Here is a 20,267-nt window from a genome sequence, read left to right as displayed (position 1 = left end):
AAACCACTAGAACAGCCTTGGCATTTCAAACGTCTCCTCTCAGTAGCCATGCCACCAGTCTCCAGAACCCTGGGCTTGGATGGTTTATCAGACCTTGATGGATCAGATCTGGCTGTAGTGGAAGGAACCACGGTTTCTCCACCACTAGCTGTAACACTTGAGAAGACCAATACCTGCAGGGACAAAAGTAGTATTGCTATTACTGTTACCCTGTCCCTCCTTATTTTCTTTATCACTTGAGGGATTATGGGCACTGGCGGAAATACATAGCCCAGACCAAATTACCTTTTTTTCTGAGAAGGCATCCATGGCCTCTGCTTCTTTGTCCACATGGCTGGCATAAAAGCTCCTTGTCTTGGGCTCTTGGCGAAATGATAAAAGGCCATTTGCGGATGGCCCCAGCTTTCTACTAGTTTGTGAAATATTTGTTTGTTCAATGCCCATTCTACAGGGTGTAAGATGTTTAGACTTAAGAAATCTGCACTGTCGTTGATAGCACCTGCTATTTGAACGGCTTTCAGGCTTACCACGTTGTTTTCTGCCCACAGCAGAAGAGGCTGTACTTCCTTCCTCATAGTATGGTTTTACGTGCCCCCCTTGATTATTTATATAAGACACTACTGTCTGGTTGTCCGAGTATATTCCGACATGCTGACCTGTAATGAGATCCTGGAAGTAAATGCATGCTTCAACCACAGCCTTCATTTCCCTTACATTTGAGGGTAGAGTGGCTATCTCTTAAAGACAATGGTCTTGCCCTATCTGTTGTATGCATGGGGCGACCCAGCCAGATAGACTGGTGTCAGTTGTAATAAATATATGCTTGTAATCTGTAAAGTAACTGCTGCTTTTCAGAGTGCTGCTTGCGGACCACCACTGCAGATCCTGTCTCACCTCCTTTGTTAGTGAAATCAGCTGACCATGATCTTGTGTATTTCTGTTCCCTCTGGATAGAAAATTTAGTTGTAGACTTCTCATATGTAATCTGGCCCATGGCACTACCTCTATTGCCGACGCCATAAAATCTAACACCCTGAGGCAGTCTTCTGCCACGGTCAAAGGTGTTCTTTTGAGATACATCACCTCCCATCAGAATTTCTTTATGATGTCAAAAAAAGCCTTCACTTGCACTGTATCTATACACATTCCAAGGACACAAAGGACTTCTTCTTTTGTTCATTATCCAGTCGTGGTCTTTTAGGACCTACAGCACCTGACTGGTGGATCTCTTTGCATTCTTTGCTGAAGATGCTGCAATTAGGATGTCGTCTAGGTAAGACCATACTGATATGCCCTCTTTTCTCAGTTTCAGCATAACCACAACTAGAATTTTGGTGAATGTCTTTGGTGATGTCGACAGTCCCAAGTGGAGCCCCTTGTACTGATAGTGACTTCTGAATATCGCAAATCTGAGAAATTCTTGATGTGCTTGGGGGGATTGGAATGAAGAGATATGCATCCCTTAGATCTACTGATGTAAAGAATGTTCCTACTTCCATTGCATGGAGGATGGTTCTCATTGACTCCAACTTGAATCTCCTGGTATTGATACGTTTATTAAAGCCTCTTAAATCTAGCAAAATCAAAAAGCCTCCGCTGTTGTTTTCTACCATGAAAATCTTTGAATATTATTATTATTAATTTTTATTTATAGGGCGCCACTAGGTATACGTAGCGCCGTACAGGGACAGACAGAAACACGATACAGGGTGAGACAGCACGGTACAGTTAACAAAAAGCACAGTAACTCGGAAGCTCAATGTACAGCTAGATGAGAGGTGAGAGCCCCCAGCGGGGTAGAAGGGCAGGAGGACCTCACGGAAGAGACAAGGAGCTGGAGAGCAGATTTAAGGTGGTGGAGAACAGAGGGAAAGGAGGCCCTGCTTGAAGGAGCGTACAATCTAAGGGGAGGGTAGCACGGACAGAGACGCAAAGGTAGGAGGATGGAATGGGGAGAACGGAGGCAGAGACGGAGAGGGGGGGGGAGAGGAGAAAGAAAAGGAGGGAGGTAAGAGGGGGACAGGAGGGAGGGCAGGAGTGGGAGGGGGGTAGGCGGAGACTGGGAGGAGGACAATTAGGTGGGGGACTGGAGGGCTTTAAGGAAAAGGTGGGTTTTTAAGGCCCGTTTGAAGCTGGACAAGTTGGGGGAAGTTCTGATGGAGCGGGGGAGCTGGTTCCAGTGGAGGGGGGCAGCGCGGGAGAAGTCTTGGATGCGAGCATGGGAGGAGGTAACCAGGGGGGAGGAGAGGCGGCGGTCATTAGCCGAACGCAGAGGGCGGGATGAAGGGCTTTTTTGTGCTTCTGGAACACTGCAATTGACTCTGATTGAACAACAATTTTAGATTTATCGCCTTAGCACCTGTTTTTCCTAGCTTCTGTCATTTGGTGATCTTTGGAATACTCCTTAAGGAGGTTGTGATAGGTACTCCAGTCTGTATTGTGGATAGCACCCACTCTGTTATGATTAATGCCCATTCTGCTAAAAAACAAAAATGTATAATTCTGCTTCCAAGCTTGACATCTGTCATTGAGTGGGCCTCTCTGGCAAAATTGGGGAAAAAATAAATTTTGAAGAGCATTGCTTCTCTGTTGGCGAAAGAAATTGCCTTGAAGTGTCAGGGAGATAGCATCTTGTGTAACCTCTGCCAGGTCTTTAAAAGCTTGCTTGTCTATACTCTGAACGTGGGTTTGGTCCCCCTGAACATCTGAAGAGAAACCCATTTTGGCAGGTCTATCATGGGGAAGACAGCCTGACTTTCCCCCATACAATTTAGATATGTCATCTAATTTTTTGCCAAACAGATAATCCCTTAGAGGGGGGGGGGGGGGTGATATCAGTTTATTTTTAGACTCTAACCAACCATGGGCATAGAAATAATGCTCTTTTTATAACACCTGAGGAAGTCATGGACCTAGAAGCCTGTCTAACTGCTTCCAAGAATGCTTCACACATAGATTCAGTTACCACCTGCATATCTGTGGACAGTCTTTAGTTCACTCCTCTTTATTCCATACTGTATACATTTTTCCCCAAATCATTAGTCCAGATCCAGAAAATATCGTTGGTATGTTTCCCCCATATTCGCCTTAGTTCTGATTGGTACACAGCGTGTGGGTGTCCTGTTACACAGCTCTCCTAGCTGCCGGAGGATGCAAGACCCTACAAGGAAGGTATCGCTCTGAATACTGGTGTCATGAAGCATCTCATAGCTGCAGGAGGATGAAAGACCCTACAAGGAAGGTATCGCTCTGAATACTGGTGCCAATCAGCATCTCATAGCTGCCGGAGGATGAAAGCCGCTATAAGAAGAGCATCGCTCTAAATACTGGTGCCATGCAGGTCTCATAGCTGCCGGAGGATGAAAGCCGCTATAAGAAGGGCATTGCTCTGTGAGTAGGCCGGTGCCACCACTTATGCTCTGCTAATACTCAGAGGAGTGCAACTACCAGACCTTCTGGAGGAGCTATCTCCTATCCTCCTGCTCCTTCTGGCAAAAATAGAGGTAGGCAAACACAGAAAACAATAAACCTGAACTGCCTGACTCTACTACAAGGACAGGAATGAAGACACGGGAAGGAGGGAGGCATGGCTGTATATATCTGGGTGTGTCTTTTTTCCTGTCTTGTATCAAGTGCAAGGAGGATTAATCCCCCCACATAGAGTATGCTGCCATGGAGGAAGAGGAGATAAAACTATATACAACCAGTCCTTGCTCTCCCAGAGTTAATTTTTACATACATTTTGCACCTTCCTTACAAAAAATACACCTTCATGCAGCTTTAATTTTTGCTTACACATGTACTCTTGGGACTCTTATTAAATACACTACTTTATTGGTTTCCGTCTGTATTTTTCAGGATTTATTTTTATTGCCCAAGGACATTACAGAGAATGCTCTGTGAACACAACTCTATCCAATATACAGAGCATAGTTATTTTGTGTCAAAAGGGCCTTCTGTCTGGATGACAAAAGTATTGGTGAAAAGCACAGAATGAAGCCAGAAAGATAATGCAAGGCATTACGTAAGTGTTGTAGCAGGGTAGCCCACTATGGCAACGAACCGGGGGGCAGATGCCCCCTGCACCCCAGCCCCTGGAAGTGGACAATGTTGTTTTAAATATCCACAAACCTTAATAACTGCAGTATGATATCCAAATACTATATAAGACAATACCAGACAACATGTTGCGCCTCTTAACCAACCATATCCCCAAATCATATTGAGCATGCCCACAATAAAAACAGTAAGGAAAGAGCTATGGTGGAGTATTTGGACAGCAAAATGTAGTGGTGGACAGAGGATGGTCTTACCCGCTGCCATATAGCCTCCTGGCCAGTGAATGCAAGAGGCATATTGATTCCATTAAGTGCCATCCAGTCTATCTCCTTCTCCCATCGGGCCCAGTCCCACCACACAAAGGAATAACTGGAGGTGCAGACGTTTTGGTAGTAGCGGAACCTAGAAACAGAGCAGAGAAGTGTGTGAGATAGTGGACAAATGGGATTTCAAGGTACATAACTACTGTAAGCTCTTGGCAAGCTTTACGTGTGCCTGGGTGTGCTGAGAGACGGACTGCGCAAGAGTCTAAACTTCCTACCACTTTAGTACTACCCCTTTCCTTAAATTAATCTTTCCAGTTTTTCTCCTAAAATACAACTTAAATTATTCACGTGTCATCATCGTTTATTTATATGGCGCCACAGATTCCGTAGCGCCTGACATATGACATACATGAGAACAGTAAGCATATTAACAAGCATGTGGATACAATTGAGCAGAATGATACATGCATTGATGTAATTAACAGGACAAATCGCACGGCATCAGACATGATAAGGAATATATAAGGTAGATGGATAAAGGACAGACAGGAGACATAAGGTAGAGAGGATCCTGCCCGTCAGAGCGAACATTCTAGAAATAGGGTGATAAAAGGCAGTAGAATCAAGTGGACCAATTTAGTTTGGGATATGGATCAGGTGATGGGGCTGTGTGGAGAGACATGGAGAGCAATCAGCGAAGTACAGGTACATAGCTGGTCACTGACTCCTAGGTGAGAACCTAGGATTCAGTGACCACCAAGCAGTATGGGATGCAGTTTTCATTTTGGTAAATGGTGAAGATAATTAAAGCGGAAGCTCAACCTTTTTTAAGCTTTTTGAATAGGCTCCTTAGCATACAAAGAGAAATATTATACATTTTAGAACAAAATACAGAGATCAAACAGAGGAGTTTAGCTGTACTGATCAATACATCTGAGTCAAAAGGGAACAATGTGGAAAGAAGGGAGAAAAAAAATAAAAAATCCCCATTTACATGCATTAAAAACGCACGTAAAAAGCATACAAAACAACACCAGTGGGTATGAGCCATTAGGTTAGTGTGTCTTAGGGCCGCTAGCAGTAGCTTTCAATTATAATAAAGGGTTAAACAATGGCAGTCAGAGATGAAATGTCTGGTCCAGATGTCAATAAAACCCTGGAAGTAGCCAGGCTATAACGACCTGCAGGAGGCCAGGAAGTTTCAGCGAAACCTTCCAGATGTCCCATTACAACATTATGATCATATAGGACGGTGTTCACTGCTGGGACTTGGCATATGTTATGTAAAACAATAATCCGGAACATATTTAACTAGACTAGAACATTGTACTGGAAATGTATTATATTGAAAAAAAAAAAAAAAAAGTTCATTTGCCGACACCCTTTGTTATAAACATGTCAGCTATAGCCTAACAGTGATATCTCATTTTTTAACTTACTCAACATGATTAACAATAATATTGGAAAATGTTAAATATTTAAGTAAAACGGGTTAGAAAAACACTCGTCGACATTATTTATTATATTAAAACTTTATATTAGATTAATGACTCCTCACATTACAACTAATTAGTTTTGAAGAAACAAAACAAAATTAAAAAATATCAATATTAAGCAAAGTTGCATTATTCTATAGCCGTGCTGGTCAGGTGCATGTTCTGCAAGTTTTTTTTCCCGAACACAGGTGAAATAATGTATACAAGATGCTGAAAAACACAAATAAACCGCATTAAAGCCACAGACCACGTAAATAGTCCTATCTATATTGCTTTGTGGCATAAAGGGTCACTTGTGAAGCCACTGAAAATATTGGAGCAGATTAAATTCAGTGCTAGCTGCCACGATGTGTTCGCAGAGACAGACTGCCTGATATTCTGACTGAAATCTCCACTCATTTTTCCCTCTTGTCCCATAGTGGTGTGCATAAAAAAAAAGCAGCAATATGCGCATCTGAAATGCAAAGCGATGTTCGGCCAGGACACCCAACGCTGCATTGAATCTGCCTCATAATGGTGCCCAATACTGGTTTAACTTCAATTTTTATTTTGGTTGTCTTTGTCTCTCTCATTCTGTTTCAGGTGACCTTACTAAATACCAGATGGCCTGGCACATTAATGAGTCCTTCCTTTGGATAGGCAACACCTCAGTTTTGCTGCCTGAATAACACATCAGTTACTGCCCATTAATACAGTATATATTGGAATGCATCATTGTGCTGGCCTTGCTCTGTAGATTTTAAAGGTGCTGGTCTTGCTTTGTACATTTTACAAGATCTTGGTACTTAAGAATTTATATACTGTAAAAACAAATTTAAACCTTAAATATTTGTTTTTCGCAAGCATGCTTTCCCAATAATTGTTTCTTTAACCGAAAATGTGTTTTGTTCTTTAAAGCTATGGGTTCAGAAATCAACCTCATGTGAGAATCTGGTTTGCGTTACTAGCCGCCACTGTGGGGGACTTGCTTTATCTTCCTGGACATCATGTATCAAAGCATCAGCATTACTTTATTAAATGAATCCTTGGAATCAAAGCTCGGAGGTGACAGAAGAATGCAGTTAAAAACAAACAACAAAAAGAAAATCCTAAAACATATGTAATTGATCCAAAGAGTACAAAGAGTTTGCTAAATCATACCCCCTGCCTATCTTAGTTCATTTGTTAGCTAGGTTCTAGCAGATCTCCTGGAGGGGTGACCTCCAAAGTTGGCAAGTATGGGCTAGTTACATAATGACGCAAATACTCTGTGTTCAAGAGTTAAGCGTATGTTAACAAAAGTGAAAATAAAAATCATCGTAACAATTTATTTTTACATGAATTTAATTTGATTTGCACTTCAGTGGATCAATTATACTTCTGGTTCTATTTTACGGCTGGTGATGTGCGCTATTGCAGCTGAAAACTTACATTCAATTGAAGCGCAGTGATATGACTTTTCACATGCATTTTGCTTGAACAAGGGAACAACTTCCTGTTTTGTGTCAGATGCAGTTTGAACACATTTGTAAATGCATATAAATATGCATACTTAATTTTTTTTTTTTATTCTATTTTAACATGCCATCAAATATACTTATCCTTAAGCTGACCGTATCTACTGATATTACATCTGATATTGGGCAATTGGCCCAATATTGCAGTGTTTATACACTGAAAATGACAACAGTGCTCGATAATGAACAAAATCAAATAGGATAGGATCATTACCAGGCACATTCATAAATATGGTCAGAAAATGACTGCACATGGCCCCTGTTGGTCTGTGTGCAGACAATTGCAATAACAAGCCCCACTGACACGGAGCATTCAAAGTTCATCCAATTTGGCCACATTCGTGCATCATCATCATCATTTATTTATATAGCGCCAACATATTCCGTAGCGCTTTACAATTGGGGACAAACATAGTAAACTAATAAACAAACTGGGTAAAACAGACAAAGGTGTATGTCCAAATTGCCCTTTAATCCTGTCAACCGGAGCTTGTGCCAAGTGGCAGGGTTAGCCTGTTATGTTTCGTAGCCCAAAGGGAAGGGACAGAGTGAACTCGTACAAAGGGGTTAACTAAGCGCAAAAGTGAGTGGACTGGTTTTTATTAAAGGTTTTACCTTTTTGTATGTATATTTTTGTATTACACTGCTCGGAGTACACTTAGAAATGCATCTTTCTACAGAAGTGCGACTTGAAGACACAAAGAGGTATATTTACTAAACTTCGGGTTTGAAAAAGTGGAGATATTGCCTATAGCAACCAATCATATTCTAGCTGTCAATTTGTAGAATGTACTAAATAAATGCTAGCTAGAATCTGATTGGTTGCTATAGGCAACATCTACACTTTTTCAAACCCGCAGTTTAGTGCACATACCCCAAAATGTTGTTTAATGAAAGCATAGGTAGGTCTTTCTTTACCAGATGACTGTCCATATTGAGCTTGACCAAAATTCAAGTCCTTTTGCAAAGTGAAAAAAGCTGTGAGCCCCTGTGTACAGCAATAATTCTTTTTTGCTTACTGCTTCACAAAACTAGGCGTACTGATGTGCTGGTGTGCTTACTCCATAATTTGCAAGAAATGCCCTTACTCTGACCAACTCCTCTTCCTACTTCAGAAATGCTACAATTTTGCTCTGAAAATATATGCTTTTCTGCAGAAAAAAAATCATTTTGTGTTAAAACTATGTCCTGACCTGAATCTGCTTTGAATCACAATTAGGTGGAAGTGGGCTGGTATACGGTGTAAAGCCATATTGCCAGGGGAGGGCTGGCAAATTTTAGCCCGTGTGGGCAAGACTCAACTCAGCAGCCTATTAGGAACATTTTAAAGGAAAAAAATGCAGGTGGCCCAGTGACCCAGCCCAAGGTAGCCCACTATGGGCCCGGCCCAGTGGGCAGATAACCCCCTATCCTGCCTGCCCCTGCATACCGATACTGCTACTGCCTACCTTGTAATACTATCAAATTCCATTCACTTACATTTTACATACAACCACCTCTAATTTTCCACTTCATCACTGATTACTATTCTAGTCCAAGAAGAGATTTACCTCAAAAAAGCAACAAAAATGGCAGCTCCATATCACACTTATATGTTCTTAATATATTAAACTCAGGGCAATGTACATCTGTCTTATTGAACATATGTATGGAACCAGAGGGAAATAAATCCTGTAAACTTGCCCCATTTCATCCTGGAGATCTGCTCTGGAACTTAGCCCTAACTTTCTGGACTCTTGTAAAAAAAACAACAACATTTTTTAGATCAATTAATTGATCACAGGTTAATTTAGTCAGAAAGTCTATGCAGGAGGAGACAAATATCCCCCAGATAGAGTTGGTTAAGTGGACATCTCAGTAAATAGTTAATATTTTCCCTTTAACTTACAAAAGATAAAAATCAGGAAGTAGATTAAAAAAACATCACATGACTGTCTGCTTTGTCACATGCAAATAACAATACAAGAGAACTGAAACGGAGAACAAAAAAAAAAGTGTAACTAGATAAACATACCATGGTATTGTAGTAATGTCATAGGTGAAATACAATTCAATATCAAATACTAAAGCTGGCCATTCACAGGCCAATCCTGCCATTTCACCAACCACTGAGCGAGTGATCTCGATAGGACTAAATCTATGGATGTGTTAGGACACCAATAGCACATGACATACCTGCTCAAATGTGACCGACATCTTATATTTAAGTGATCGGGATCTGTGGTCTTTTTGGGCCACCACATTCTGTGATTGGCAGACAATTCGGTCTAAAAACACTTAATTTGCAGCCAAAGTCATAGTGTGATCCTGAACATCAGTGACTGTCCCTAGAAAGGAGGGACACTTGTCAACTATGTACAATTCTCACTATCGTAATAGCAAACGGTCTTCTATAAAACTGCCATCAAAAGATAAATCAGGTCTGTCTATGTTAGGGAATTTAGACTGTAAGCTCCAATGGGCAGGGACTGATGTGAGGGAGTTCTCTGTACAGCGCTGCGGAATTAGTGGCGCTATATAAATAGATGATGATGATGATGATGATGATGAGCAAGTCAGTTCCCTGCTGGAGAATGTTTAATGAGAGCAGTGAATGATTGACATTTAAACAAAATACATCCATGTATGTCTATAATATTATTACCAGACTATTATACATGGTAAGATAAACCCATTTGCATAGTTCCCCTTAAAAGTTAAAATGAAATAAAATATAAAGTATAGTTTCTATAGCAGAAACCGCTTTGTCTGTTTTACCCAGTTTGTTTATTAGTTTACTGTGTGTTTGTTCCCAATTATAAAACGCTACGGAATATGTTGGCGCTATATAAATAAATGATGATGATGTCCACATATCCCTGTTAAAGGGGTGCATTTCTCATATAAAGGTTGTTGGGTCACGTCATAAATACTGTAAAACCTAACTTTGCATTGTCAACCTGTATGACCAACCTCATAGCCTGAGGTGACCCTGGTTTTAATCACTCCATGCACATAATAATTACCTGTTAGGTGTCCTCACAGTGACTGGTGAAGCCACCAGAGGTAGAGGCGAGGGCACTCTCAGCTGGACTCCTGACCACGAGATGTGGCAACCACAGTAATACTTCAAGTAGCTGTAGCATCCTGTGGCTGCTGCCACCCCACTGCTGCCCACGACAGCCACTTTCTCTCCCACGGAGCTCAGCTGATAGGCGTCCAAACCATCGCTGTCAGTCAAAGAGTTGTTGACATAGATCAAGAACTCGTCAGCGCGGTCCCCGATCAGCCGGTGGAGGAGGTCTTGTACGGCAGCGGTCTGCACTGCATCCCGGTACTGGGGCTTCAGGTGGGACAGTGTCTGGAACACTTTTCCTGAAACAACCAGACCAAGAGAGGTGAGGAACACTACAGCCAGTGCTGCCACTCTCATCATAGTGTCTGTGATCTAGTGTCCACTCTAGACTGTGCTTTGTCCCTGTAGAATGGTCACCTGTAACCTAGATCCCTAGAAGGATTAACTCTTCCTTATAGCCGGGGACTTTCATCTATTGCGTCAAGAAGTTCAGTGCTTTACAAGGGAAGAGTCTACAGCTAGGCAGCTATTAGTGAATGTTACAGATGCATGCTCCCTAAAGGGTTAACAGCCTCAGCAGCTACAAGTGTGGTCACTCTGAGACCTTTATACACCGGGTCTGTGGCCATACAAATAGCTGCCACACACTACAGCTGAGAGAGCTCTGCACACTTCCTGAATGTTGTAACATAATATCCGATCTCCTATTGGTGTAACACACAGGACTGTTATTGGACGATTGTCACAGCCAACAGGGTTATCTGCTGCAGAGATGTGATTGGCTGTTGCTTTTTAATGCTAAACAAATGTGGTCATTTCAAAAAGGGGCTATAGACATGGATAGTGCTATATAATGCCTTTCCTTGGTTTGCTCTGTAAAGTTTTGTAATCCTACTTGTCTGACTCTAATAATACAGTCAATAAGGACTTGAAAGCGTCAGTGTTTATGATGTAAAGAAATAGGTATGCACCCTGTTACTTATATCATTTTGGAGTATTGCGGCTGTGTACATTAAAACTGGCGCCATGTGAAACAATGCATTATTTCCAGATGATTACACGTGACTTACATTTCTGGGAAGCTCCCTGCTTATTACAACTATTGCATGTTTATTGTGCGTTTAATGTTTTAGTGTGTGTTGTCTAAACATCTCAGAGAAGAGACTTGACATTATCTTATGTATTATACTTAGTGCTTTTTTTGTCATAGAACTCACAGAACTGAGCTCCGGCACCTTTTTTCAACGGATTTTCCAAATTTTAAAAGTAACTTTTGAAAATTTAATGTTTGGTCCATGTGGACTTGAATCATCCTGTTGAGTGTAGCAGGTCAGCGGCAAAATCATTAAAACGGTGCATGCGGGCTGATTGTGTGGCGAGTCTAATGCATGCGTACTTCGTCCGCGCTGGTTGTGATGGCACTGCTTATGGCGCTGCTCAGCTTGTGATTGATCGTGTGGTCGCGTGGTGAGGGCTTACTGCGGGCGGTGACCATTATGTTTCGTTACACAACTAACGTGTGTGGGTGTGTACAGTGATTGACTATGTGCTGTGAGTTCCAGCACCTTCTTTCTTACAAAAAAGGCACTGATTATACTTCTGATACATGCTCCCTCACCAGGCAACATTTCTCTTCTCTGTGTGTGAATGAATGTTTACCATGCTACCAGCGAATGTGACACTAAATATTCAGGATGAAAGTTTCTAAACTGCATGCTTTATGTCAGAAACAAGTAGCAGACTAAAGTAATTTGTCTCTGTAGTCCCTATTTTTTTTTTTTTATATCTAGTGCCATATGTAAATACCATGTCTAGACATGAAGCATTCTATTTAGGTAAAATGTACCCTCATTTATTTTATATGATTAAAGAAATAGTCCTTTTCAGTGTTCTCCCCAGAAAATTTTGCCCGCTGGGTGGCATTAAGAAGCAGCTGGGTGGCATTAAGAAGCAGCTGGGTGGGGGCAGTTGTAATACTTTGCAATAATAATGAAAAATGTTGGAGGTTATTACCCATACCTGCCAGGACTGGTGGTCAGTGGTCTAACACACACTGCTGGCTGTAGTGCTCACATAGTGGCTGTTATACTAGGAGAAACAATGGTTTATTCTATTATAATAGGACTTTGTTGGGATCCAAGAGCCGGGTGGCAAGTAAAACCAGCCGGGTGGAGAAGATGCTGGGGAGAACGCTGCGGTTTATTTGAGGCTACACAGTCTTTTATTTTCTTGAACCACACTTAGGGGTCTATTTACTATTTGTGCTCAGTAAACTGAAATAGGTAACATTGATCAGATATCGCTGTATAACATTGAGATATATAATACTGTATCACAGGTATTTACTATGCCAGGGCTACTCTTCTACTAATTATTTTTTACTCTTTACCGACATACTAATGTTGGAGGCAAATGCTACAAGTGAAATGTGCATATGAGAAATCTCTGATTTCTCCTGCGTTAACCCCTTCATAAATTGAGAACAATGAGCCTATGGCCATTCTCCAAAGGGAGCAGCTAGAATCAGTGTTGGCTAACCTGTGACACCCCAGATGTTGTGAAACTACAAGTCCCAGGATGCTTTGCCAATATATAGCAGCTTATTGCTCGAAGGGTATGCTGGGACTTGTAGTTTTACAACACCTGGAGTGTGACAGTTTAGCCAACACTGAGCTAAATAGACACTTTCATTTGTAACTTTGAGAAACAGACGAGGGATGGATGTACATGTAAGTGCAGTTAACTTATTTCCATGTATTCTGTATCTGCAACAATCACAATAACCAGACAAATGCAGAGTTCAAAAGTATCACAACCCTGTTTGTCAGGATTGCCAACCCACCGGCAGTAGTCGGTGGGCTAGGTAGCCTCCTGATAGTTGCTGAAGGCAGAGGAAGTGGTAAGAAATCTCACTTCCCTGTCTGACCAGAGCAGGCGGCTTGAGCTCACATGTTAGACATTTCTACACGTTGGATAGTTGTAAGATGCTGTGTCTGTCACTGTGACAGACTCTTTACATCTGTCCCCCTTTAACACACTAAGAACGGACAAGAGATCTACTAAAAGAGTTGTCTCTTCAGGAAGTAGTAGTTAGAAGGACTACACTTTAGGAAGAGAAATAAAAATAAATATTTCAGACTTTTTCTAATTCTACTTGTCTTCTCCCTGTTGAAGGAGTTCACAGTAATTACACCTTACCCCAGCGATGCTTGTTCTATAGCATTTACTGCACTGCCTATAGCCGTCAGCCTATCCTTGCCCACAGCAGGCATACCAGCTCTGACCGTACTTGGCATAATTATTCTCACCAAAGCTGGCAGCGGTAAGTGACCCCAGTCTGAATAAGGGGTCACCGCACCACGGTCCTCAAGATTTTCACCTTGAGGTGTATTTTCGCCAGGCTCTTTCTCGGTAAACTGGAAGTCTGAGGAGAGAACCTCTGTCTCATCTAAGTAAGGTGCACTTAGTGAGATTCCAATGGCTGGGGCAGCCTTAGTAGGTAAGACACATCCAGCAAAATTATATGGTACACATTGGACTCTCTGAGGTGCAGAAATGTGCACAGATGGGACTCCGCACCACACTTATTAGAGAAGAAGAGCTGGTGTTATTTCGTCACACAGATGTATTAGATGTCTCAGCACTCTGCCCCAGATATTGACTCAGCCTTAGCCGCCACAGGGAGTGGCAAAATGCATAATGACTCCACTGACTGGACACTGACTAAAGTCCAATATAAAATTTCAAATGTTTTGAATGTTTGTGTTATTGTTTGTTCTTGACAAAGTCGAGAGGGAAGGTGAATCTGTTTGCTTTCTATAATCTCTGGTAGCCTCTAAATTTGCCCTTGTTAATGCTATTAGCAGAGCTAACCTCATCATAGGCCAGATCTTTTTAAATCACTAACACCTGCCAGTCTTGGCCGCTAAATCTCTAGATTTTTCCAATTGGTAGCTTTAGTGCATTGAAGCGGAAAGGCTGACCATAACTCCTGTTATTCCTTTTTCCACCTCAAGAAGGGTCAGGAACCAATCAAGAAGCCCTTGGATCAGGGGGATCAGATTTTCAAAGCCTGGGGTACTGAGAGTCTGGATGATCCCAAAGAGGAAGTTTAATACACAAACCCCAAGACCATGCGAGAGGGGCAGTCAAGTGCCTTGTTTTCCTTCAAGAAAGGATAAATCATGGTAAGTTCACCTCCTTCTCTCTATCCCTATAAAGTCATTCACAACTTACCTGTGTGACAATAGATCACCACATACAAGCAGTTGAAAGTTTCCAACAATAGATTTTTTCTTGTTCAAGGAACTGCAGTCTTCTGCTATGCAGCATCCTTACCTTAGCCATGGACCAAGGGAAAATGGAACTAGTCAATCCGCATTCCAAATGTTGGACCAGTCACCTGTTCTCTATAAAAATAGCAGAATGGTTCTTTCAGACTGGTCCTCAATGGAAGGTTTGCCAGATAGCCCTTAATACTAAGCAAGGGGTTTTATTGCGTAAAGATAGATTTAAAAGTGGCTTTCCGTTCTGTATTCATTCATCCAAACCATAGATGACGTCTGAGTTTTTACTGGAAATATTGCCTTTTTCAATGGACTGTAATGTTGTTTGCCCTGTTCATTGCTCCCTATACTTTCACTCGAGTAATGAAAGGAGTCGCAACACACTTACTTCAACAGTATGTTCATTGCATAATTTATTTGACAACATTCTCTGAATGCATCCAAATCGCAGCACCTTAGCGCACCACAGGGATTTAACACTTTCCTTTCTTATGTGTCTGAGTTTCACAGTAAATGAGCCAGTCAGTTTTGAACCCGCCACAAACTGTTACATTTCTGGGGTTCAAATTAGATACCCACACCTTTTTCTCTGGCACTGCCTCCAGTAAACTGTCTAGAAGTACAGGAGTTTATACAGAGAACCCTTCAAAAATGCAGAATTTCATTGTGTTGTCTGACAAGAGTCATAGGAAAAATTATTTGCCCGGTCCAAGATCTCCTGCATATGCTGCTCCTATGTAGAGAATCCCAGAGTCCTTGATTTGAGCCTGCTATATTTCACCTGACAATATTTATTTGACACAGTGCGTAAGACAGAACTGTATCAGTAGTGCAGCCTTCCCCCGGCTTCCTCCATGTCCTCTTTTTGAACCCCTTCTTACAACAGATGGGTCTAGTAAGGTTGGGAAGATTTCTTTCAAGAAAAAAGCATTAAGAGGCATTTGGAAAGTCGAAGAATCAGATCTAGCCATAAATCTGTTGAAACTACAGGCGGTGAAATTGGCACTGTTCCCAAACAGGTTCAAGGTTCCTCCATTCAGCTGTTCAAGAACAACAGGACAAGTTTCATACTTCAACAGGATGGAGGAGGGGTTACTCGTTCAACATATTTACAATGGAAACTTGAATAATTGGCAGGCTCATTATCTCACCAGCAGATTGTCCTAGACAGAGTGGCACTAAAAAGCAATATTTTTTAAAAGATACTACACACCTTCGGGAATCCAGGGATGGACCTTCTGTGAATCCTTACTATGCACAGTCCCCTCACTTTGTTTTCAAAGTATGGGCGAAGGGAACGTGGAATATGGACTCAATAACCTTCTCTTGGGCAGATTTGAGATGTCCATATGCCTTTCCCCCAGCAGCCCTGTTGTTGAAAGTCCTGTACAAAATCAGGACGGAACAGGTAACCCAAATAAATAGTTCTGGTATACCCAGTTTGGCGATTCAGAATTTGTTTCACCTGATTAGTCAGATGTGCTTGGATAACAAAATTCCCCTATAGTTCTCCAGGGATTGCTTCCAGGGTATTCTAGGTTTGTTTGGACACTACCTCCATGCAAGTGGATGGCAACATTCCTAGGTTGCCCACAAATTTAGCATTATCATCCCCCACAAAGACTAATACTCCCATGATGCCACTTACTAAAGCTAGATATGGCACAAGAATTTTAACTTGGATGATCTCAGGTAAACGCTAATGTCTCGCCTATTATTCTTTTAGCCCTAGACTCCTTACTTACTAAATGCAACACAGGATTGGCTTCCTATACAATTAAATCATATGGATCTGCAAATTCTCTGTTTTATCTTTGCCTGCTGCATGGAATCTACCTCTAGAGACCTATTTTATCTAGATACTACAACACATAGGACATTGATCCTTCCTTATCGTTTTTGGCTCAGTGGAGACAAGTTCTAATATCTATCAGCTATTATGTAAATTAGGCACGATATCTATATTGACTTTGGGACTGATCTTCCATTTACAATACAATCCCTGTGTGTCTCTACCCTTTCCCCATTTTGCGCCCATCCTTCGCTATTTATATCCTTTCTGATACTTTTGGAAATTGCAGGCAAATCTCCTTAGAAGGCAGTGGCTGCATCCCTATCCCTTCCCCCAACCCCCTTGTTTGCGCCTGCCAAACGTTTTAATCGATTTGTACTCTGTTAAAAGTGACCTTTTTGAGGCTAGAGGTGCAGAACCGGTTCTTATTCATGTTACAGGTTCTTTGTTAATAGAGACTCCAGGGTGATACCATTTTCCAAGGGTACACTAAGCATCTGCTTTCAGTCAGCCCATCGTGGAGTTTGATCCAAGATTCTACGGAACCTAGTCTGTGCGTTGTGTCTTCTTTGTGAGCCCTCCCTGCTCGCTGGTCCGCGACTTGAACTTTTGTGAAACATTATTGACCATCTGAGTTACAAAAGATAGAGTTTCTCAGAGCTACCACCAGGTAGTCTGGCCACCAGCTGTTAGTAGGTGGCTAGGCTACCAACGAACAAAGCCATAATATGTGACGAGTGAACAGAGTTTCATATGGAAACTGTGTATCAATAAAACACAAGTTTGCAGGAATCTGTGACCTGCAAACTTGCTTTGTTCTATGGAAATAGTATTGTCACCTAGCAACAGCCCCCACCCTACCCATCCTACAATTATTAGTTACTCTTGTATTTTTTGCTACCAGCACCAGGCTCAGCAAGAGACCAGAAGAGGCCTCAGACCAGCATGTCTAAGGAGATAAAGTGAAGCTCCATTTTGTAATACATCTGATAAAAAGTCATAAGATATCCTCCAATTTACCACAGTTTAATATTCTTAACAGTTCCAGTGTTGCAAGAAATATTTTTTTGTTTAACACATCTCTGTCACCCATTTCTTCTTTTCAAGTTCATACTGGTGTCATTCTGCACCTTACATCTTCATACGTTATATTTCAGTAAATATCCAGCAGTGGTTACACTTTGTGGCATTTGTGTTCTTCCCTGCTCAAGGGATCTCCACCTCCTTTCTTTGGCGTTTTTTCCCTTTCTCTAGGAGTCGATTGTCATCAGTAAGTTTCTGAAAAATCTGTGTTCAGACAGGGAAGTGAAATTTAAATAAATTTCACTTCCTCCTGCCTTCAGCATATATTGAAAAGTTTGCAACCTAATCCATGGGCTGTTGCTGGGGGCAATACTATGTCCCTTGAACAAGTCAAGTTTGCAGGTCATAGATTCCTGTAAACTTGTGTTTTATTAACACACAGCTTTCATATGAAACAAATGAGGGCTTCAGATCACGTCAGCTCTGAGAAGCTGCACACAGCAGTATTCAAAAATGCTGGTATGTCACTATCCTAATATCCTGAAGATCTGGGAGACTGTCACAACTCTAGAGTGTGTGCCATACTTCAATACCATTATGAGCCTGGATGAGCATGGACAGAGCAGCGGTGGGACCCAAGTATTTGGAGCACTGGATACAGTATGTGCGTTCAAGCTTAAGCTGTAAGACAAGTTTGGATACCAAGACCCAAGTAATTCCAGAGCTGGCCATGGGAATGAGTTGTCCTGTCAGAGCCAGTTGAGTGTGATTGTGCCTTGAGTCAGGCATGCCGAAAGACATGCCCAGGAACAGAAATGTAATGGCTGGAGAGAGCCCAGAAGTTGAGGCCAAAGTCTTGAAAACATGACCTACAACGCGAGGACAGTGCTGAATGCTGTCACCTCGACCTGCATCTTCCGTGTTGCCTTTCCCTCTCCCCTAAATACAATGTTGGCAGGGGCAAAAAAATTATAGACTGTGAGCATTTGACACTGATGCAGCAAATGCTGCAGTGTAGCAGAAGTAGTGGGAGAGAGATACCACCTCACAGAGGGGTCTATTTATCAAGGATTTTTCCTGTGTTAAACACCCGAAAACAACAGTTTTTGGGTGTTTACCGTGAAATTGCTATGTATTATTGAAGCATCGCAGCAGATATCTCAGATATCTGCTGCTTTGCATTTGCTATCGTTTTTCTGAGCACTCCCCATAACAGTGTATGGGAAGTGCTCAGAACCGCTATGTATGAAAGTCTATTTAGAGAAACTTTTCTCTTTTTTTACATGTTAATGTACGTCATCTGAAGCTGGCGCCATCTGAAGCTGGCGTACATTAACATATCTGAAAACTCTCGCGCTGTCCAGCTCTGCTCTGAAGAGAGCATGTGTGGAGGGATCATGTGATCCCTCCCTGTCAATCATCCTGCAGTTTGCCGTCCAGTATGCTAGTGCGCATGCACCAACTTTTCAGTAGGTGCATGCGCACTAACAATAAAGGAAAAAAAAAGAGAAAAAAAAAAAAGAGAAGATCACCGCAGCCTTTAAACTTGAGAAAAGACTGCGATGATCAGGTGAGTCACTTCTCAGGGACAGCAGTCTATCGGCACTGCTGTCCCTGAGAAGTTTTTTAATACATAGCCGTTACTTTTCAATCCTTATCAAGGAGATAAGGATTGAAAAGTATCAAGTGAAAAAAACGAAGGGTCATAAATAGACCCCAGAGAGAGAGTAAGCTCCTGAGCCCAGCGGTGCTTTCCAACCTGCGAGATGACCAAGTGCTTACTACTGTCATGTGTTGCCAGTGCTTTTTTTGTAAGAAAAAAGATGCCGGAACTCACATAACATAGTCAATCACTGTACACACACCCACACACGTCAGTTGTGTAACGAAACATAACGGTCACCGCCCCAAGTAAGCTCTCAGCACGCGACCACACGACCAATCAGAAGCTGAGCAGCTCCACAAGCCGAGCAGTGCCATGACAACTAGCGCGGACGAAGTACACATGCATCGGACTCGGCACAAAAGCAGCCCGCATGCACTGTTTTAAGGATTTTGGGCCGACCTGCTACTCTCGACAGGGCGATTCAAGTCCACGTGGACCAAACATCAAATGTTCAAAAGTTACTTTTAAAACTTGGAAAATCCATTGAAAAAAGGTGCCGGAACTCAGTTCTGTGAGTTCTATGACAAAAAAGCACTGTGTGTTGCAATGAGGCAACTGTTACTGTGATGTGAAATGATTTTACTGTGAACTAAAACTTAACTTTCCGTAACTATGATCTTGCTGTAGAGGAGAAAGGCTAAAGCCTGTTTTGGAACACAGCTACCTTGTTTGTTTATTCAAGTATAAGATGGCCTGGCAATCTGTTAGTTAATCACTGGTATACTATTGCTATACCTGCTGCATGTGCATCAACCTTACTCCATGTGCAGAAATACTTGTTTGCTGTTAATAAAGAACCGTGAGCTGGAGAGAGAGGTTTAGGGGTATATTTATCATAAGACAAAAAGTCCGTAAACAAGTGCTCCGTCCTACATATCAATTGGATATGTACCACCGCAATACTCCTATTATCTTCATTTCAGGATCCTGAGATGGTGATAACAGAAGAAAATGAAAGAGTAAAAAAAATTTTTTATTTAAATAAAGCATTCTTCAATAGTGCATAACTTTTAAACATTTTATATTTTTTAATAATTGAATTCAATTTGTAAACCATTTTTTACATTTTCTTTTTGCCAGGCCTTTTCGACTGCATATGCATGATCTAGCTAGCGGGTCCACGCAAGG

The 20,267-nt window shown here is 41.8% G+C and overlaps 1 protein-coding gene and 1 long non-coding RNA gene across 3 annotated transcripts in view; one reads left to right on the top strand and one right to left on the bottom strand.

Moving 5' to 3' along the window:
* The window catches only part of NAGLU (N-acetyl-alpha-glucosaminidase), a 19,090-nt gene extending 8,050 nt beyond the window's left edge, over positions 1-11,040 (bottom strand). For both annotated transcript variants that reach the window (XM_075177379.1, XM_075177380.1), the window contains exons 1-2: positions 10,323-11,040; positions 4,314-4,461 (exon numbers count right to left, since the gene is read on the bottom strand). In XM_075177379.1, the coding sequence (XP_075033480.1) occupies positions 4,314-4,461; positions 10,323-10,732 (558 nt within the window). In that variant the 5' untranslated portion in view covers positions 10,733-11,040. The remainder of the gene's footprint in view (positions 1-4,313; positions 4,462-10,322) is intronic.
* LOC142094827 (uncharacterized) lies at positions 10,353-20,267 on the top strand. The gene is made up of 3 exons (XR_012677713.1): positions 10,353-10,694; positions 14,389-14,559; positions 20,220-20,267. It is a non-coding gene; the product is annotated as an uncharacterized LOC142094827 (long non-coding RNA).

This window comes from Mixophyes fleayi, chromosome 6 (genome assembly GCF_038048845.1).
Source record: "Mixophyes fleayi isolate aMixFle1 chromosome 6, aMixFle1.hap1, whole genome shotgun sequence".
NCBI lineage: Eukaryota > Metazoa > Chordata > Amphibia > Anura > Limnodynastidae > Mixophyes > Mixophyes fleayi.
The sequence above is the reverse complement of the archived record's forward strand: the minus strand, read 5'-3'. Positions and strand labels throughout refer to the sequence as shown.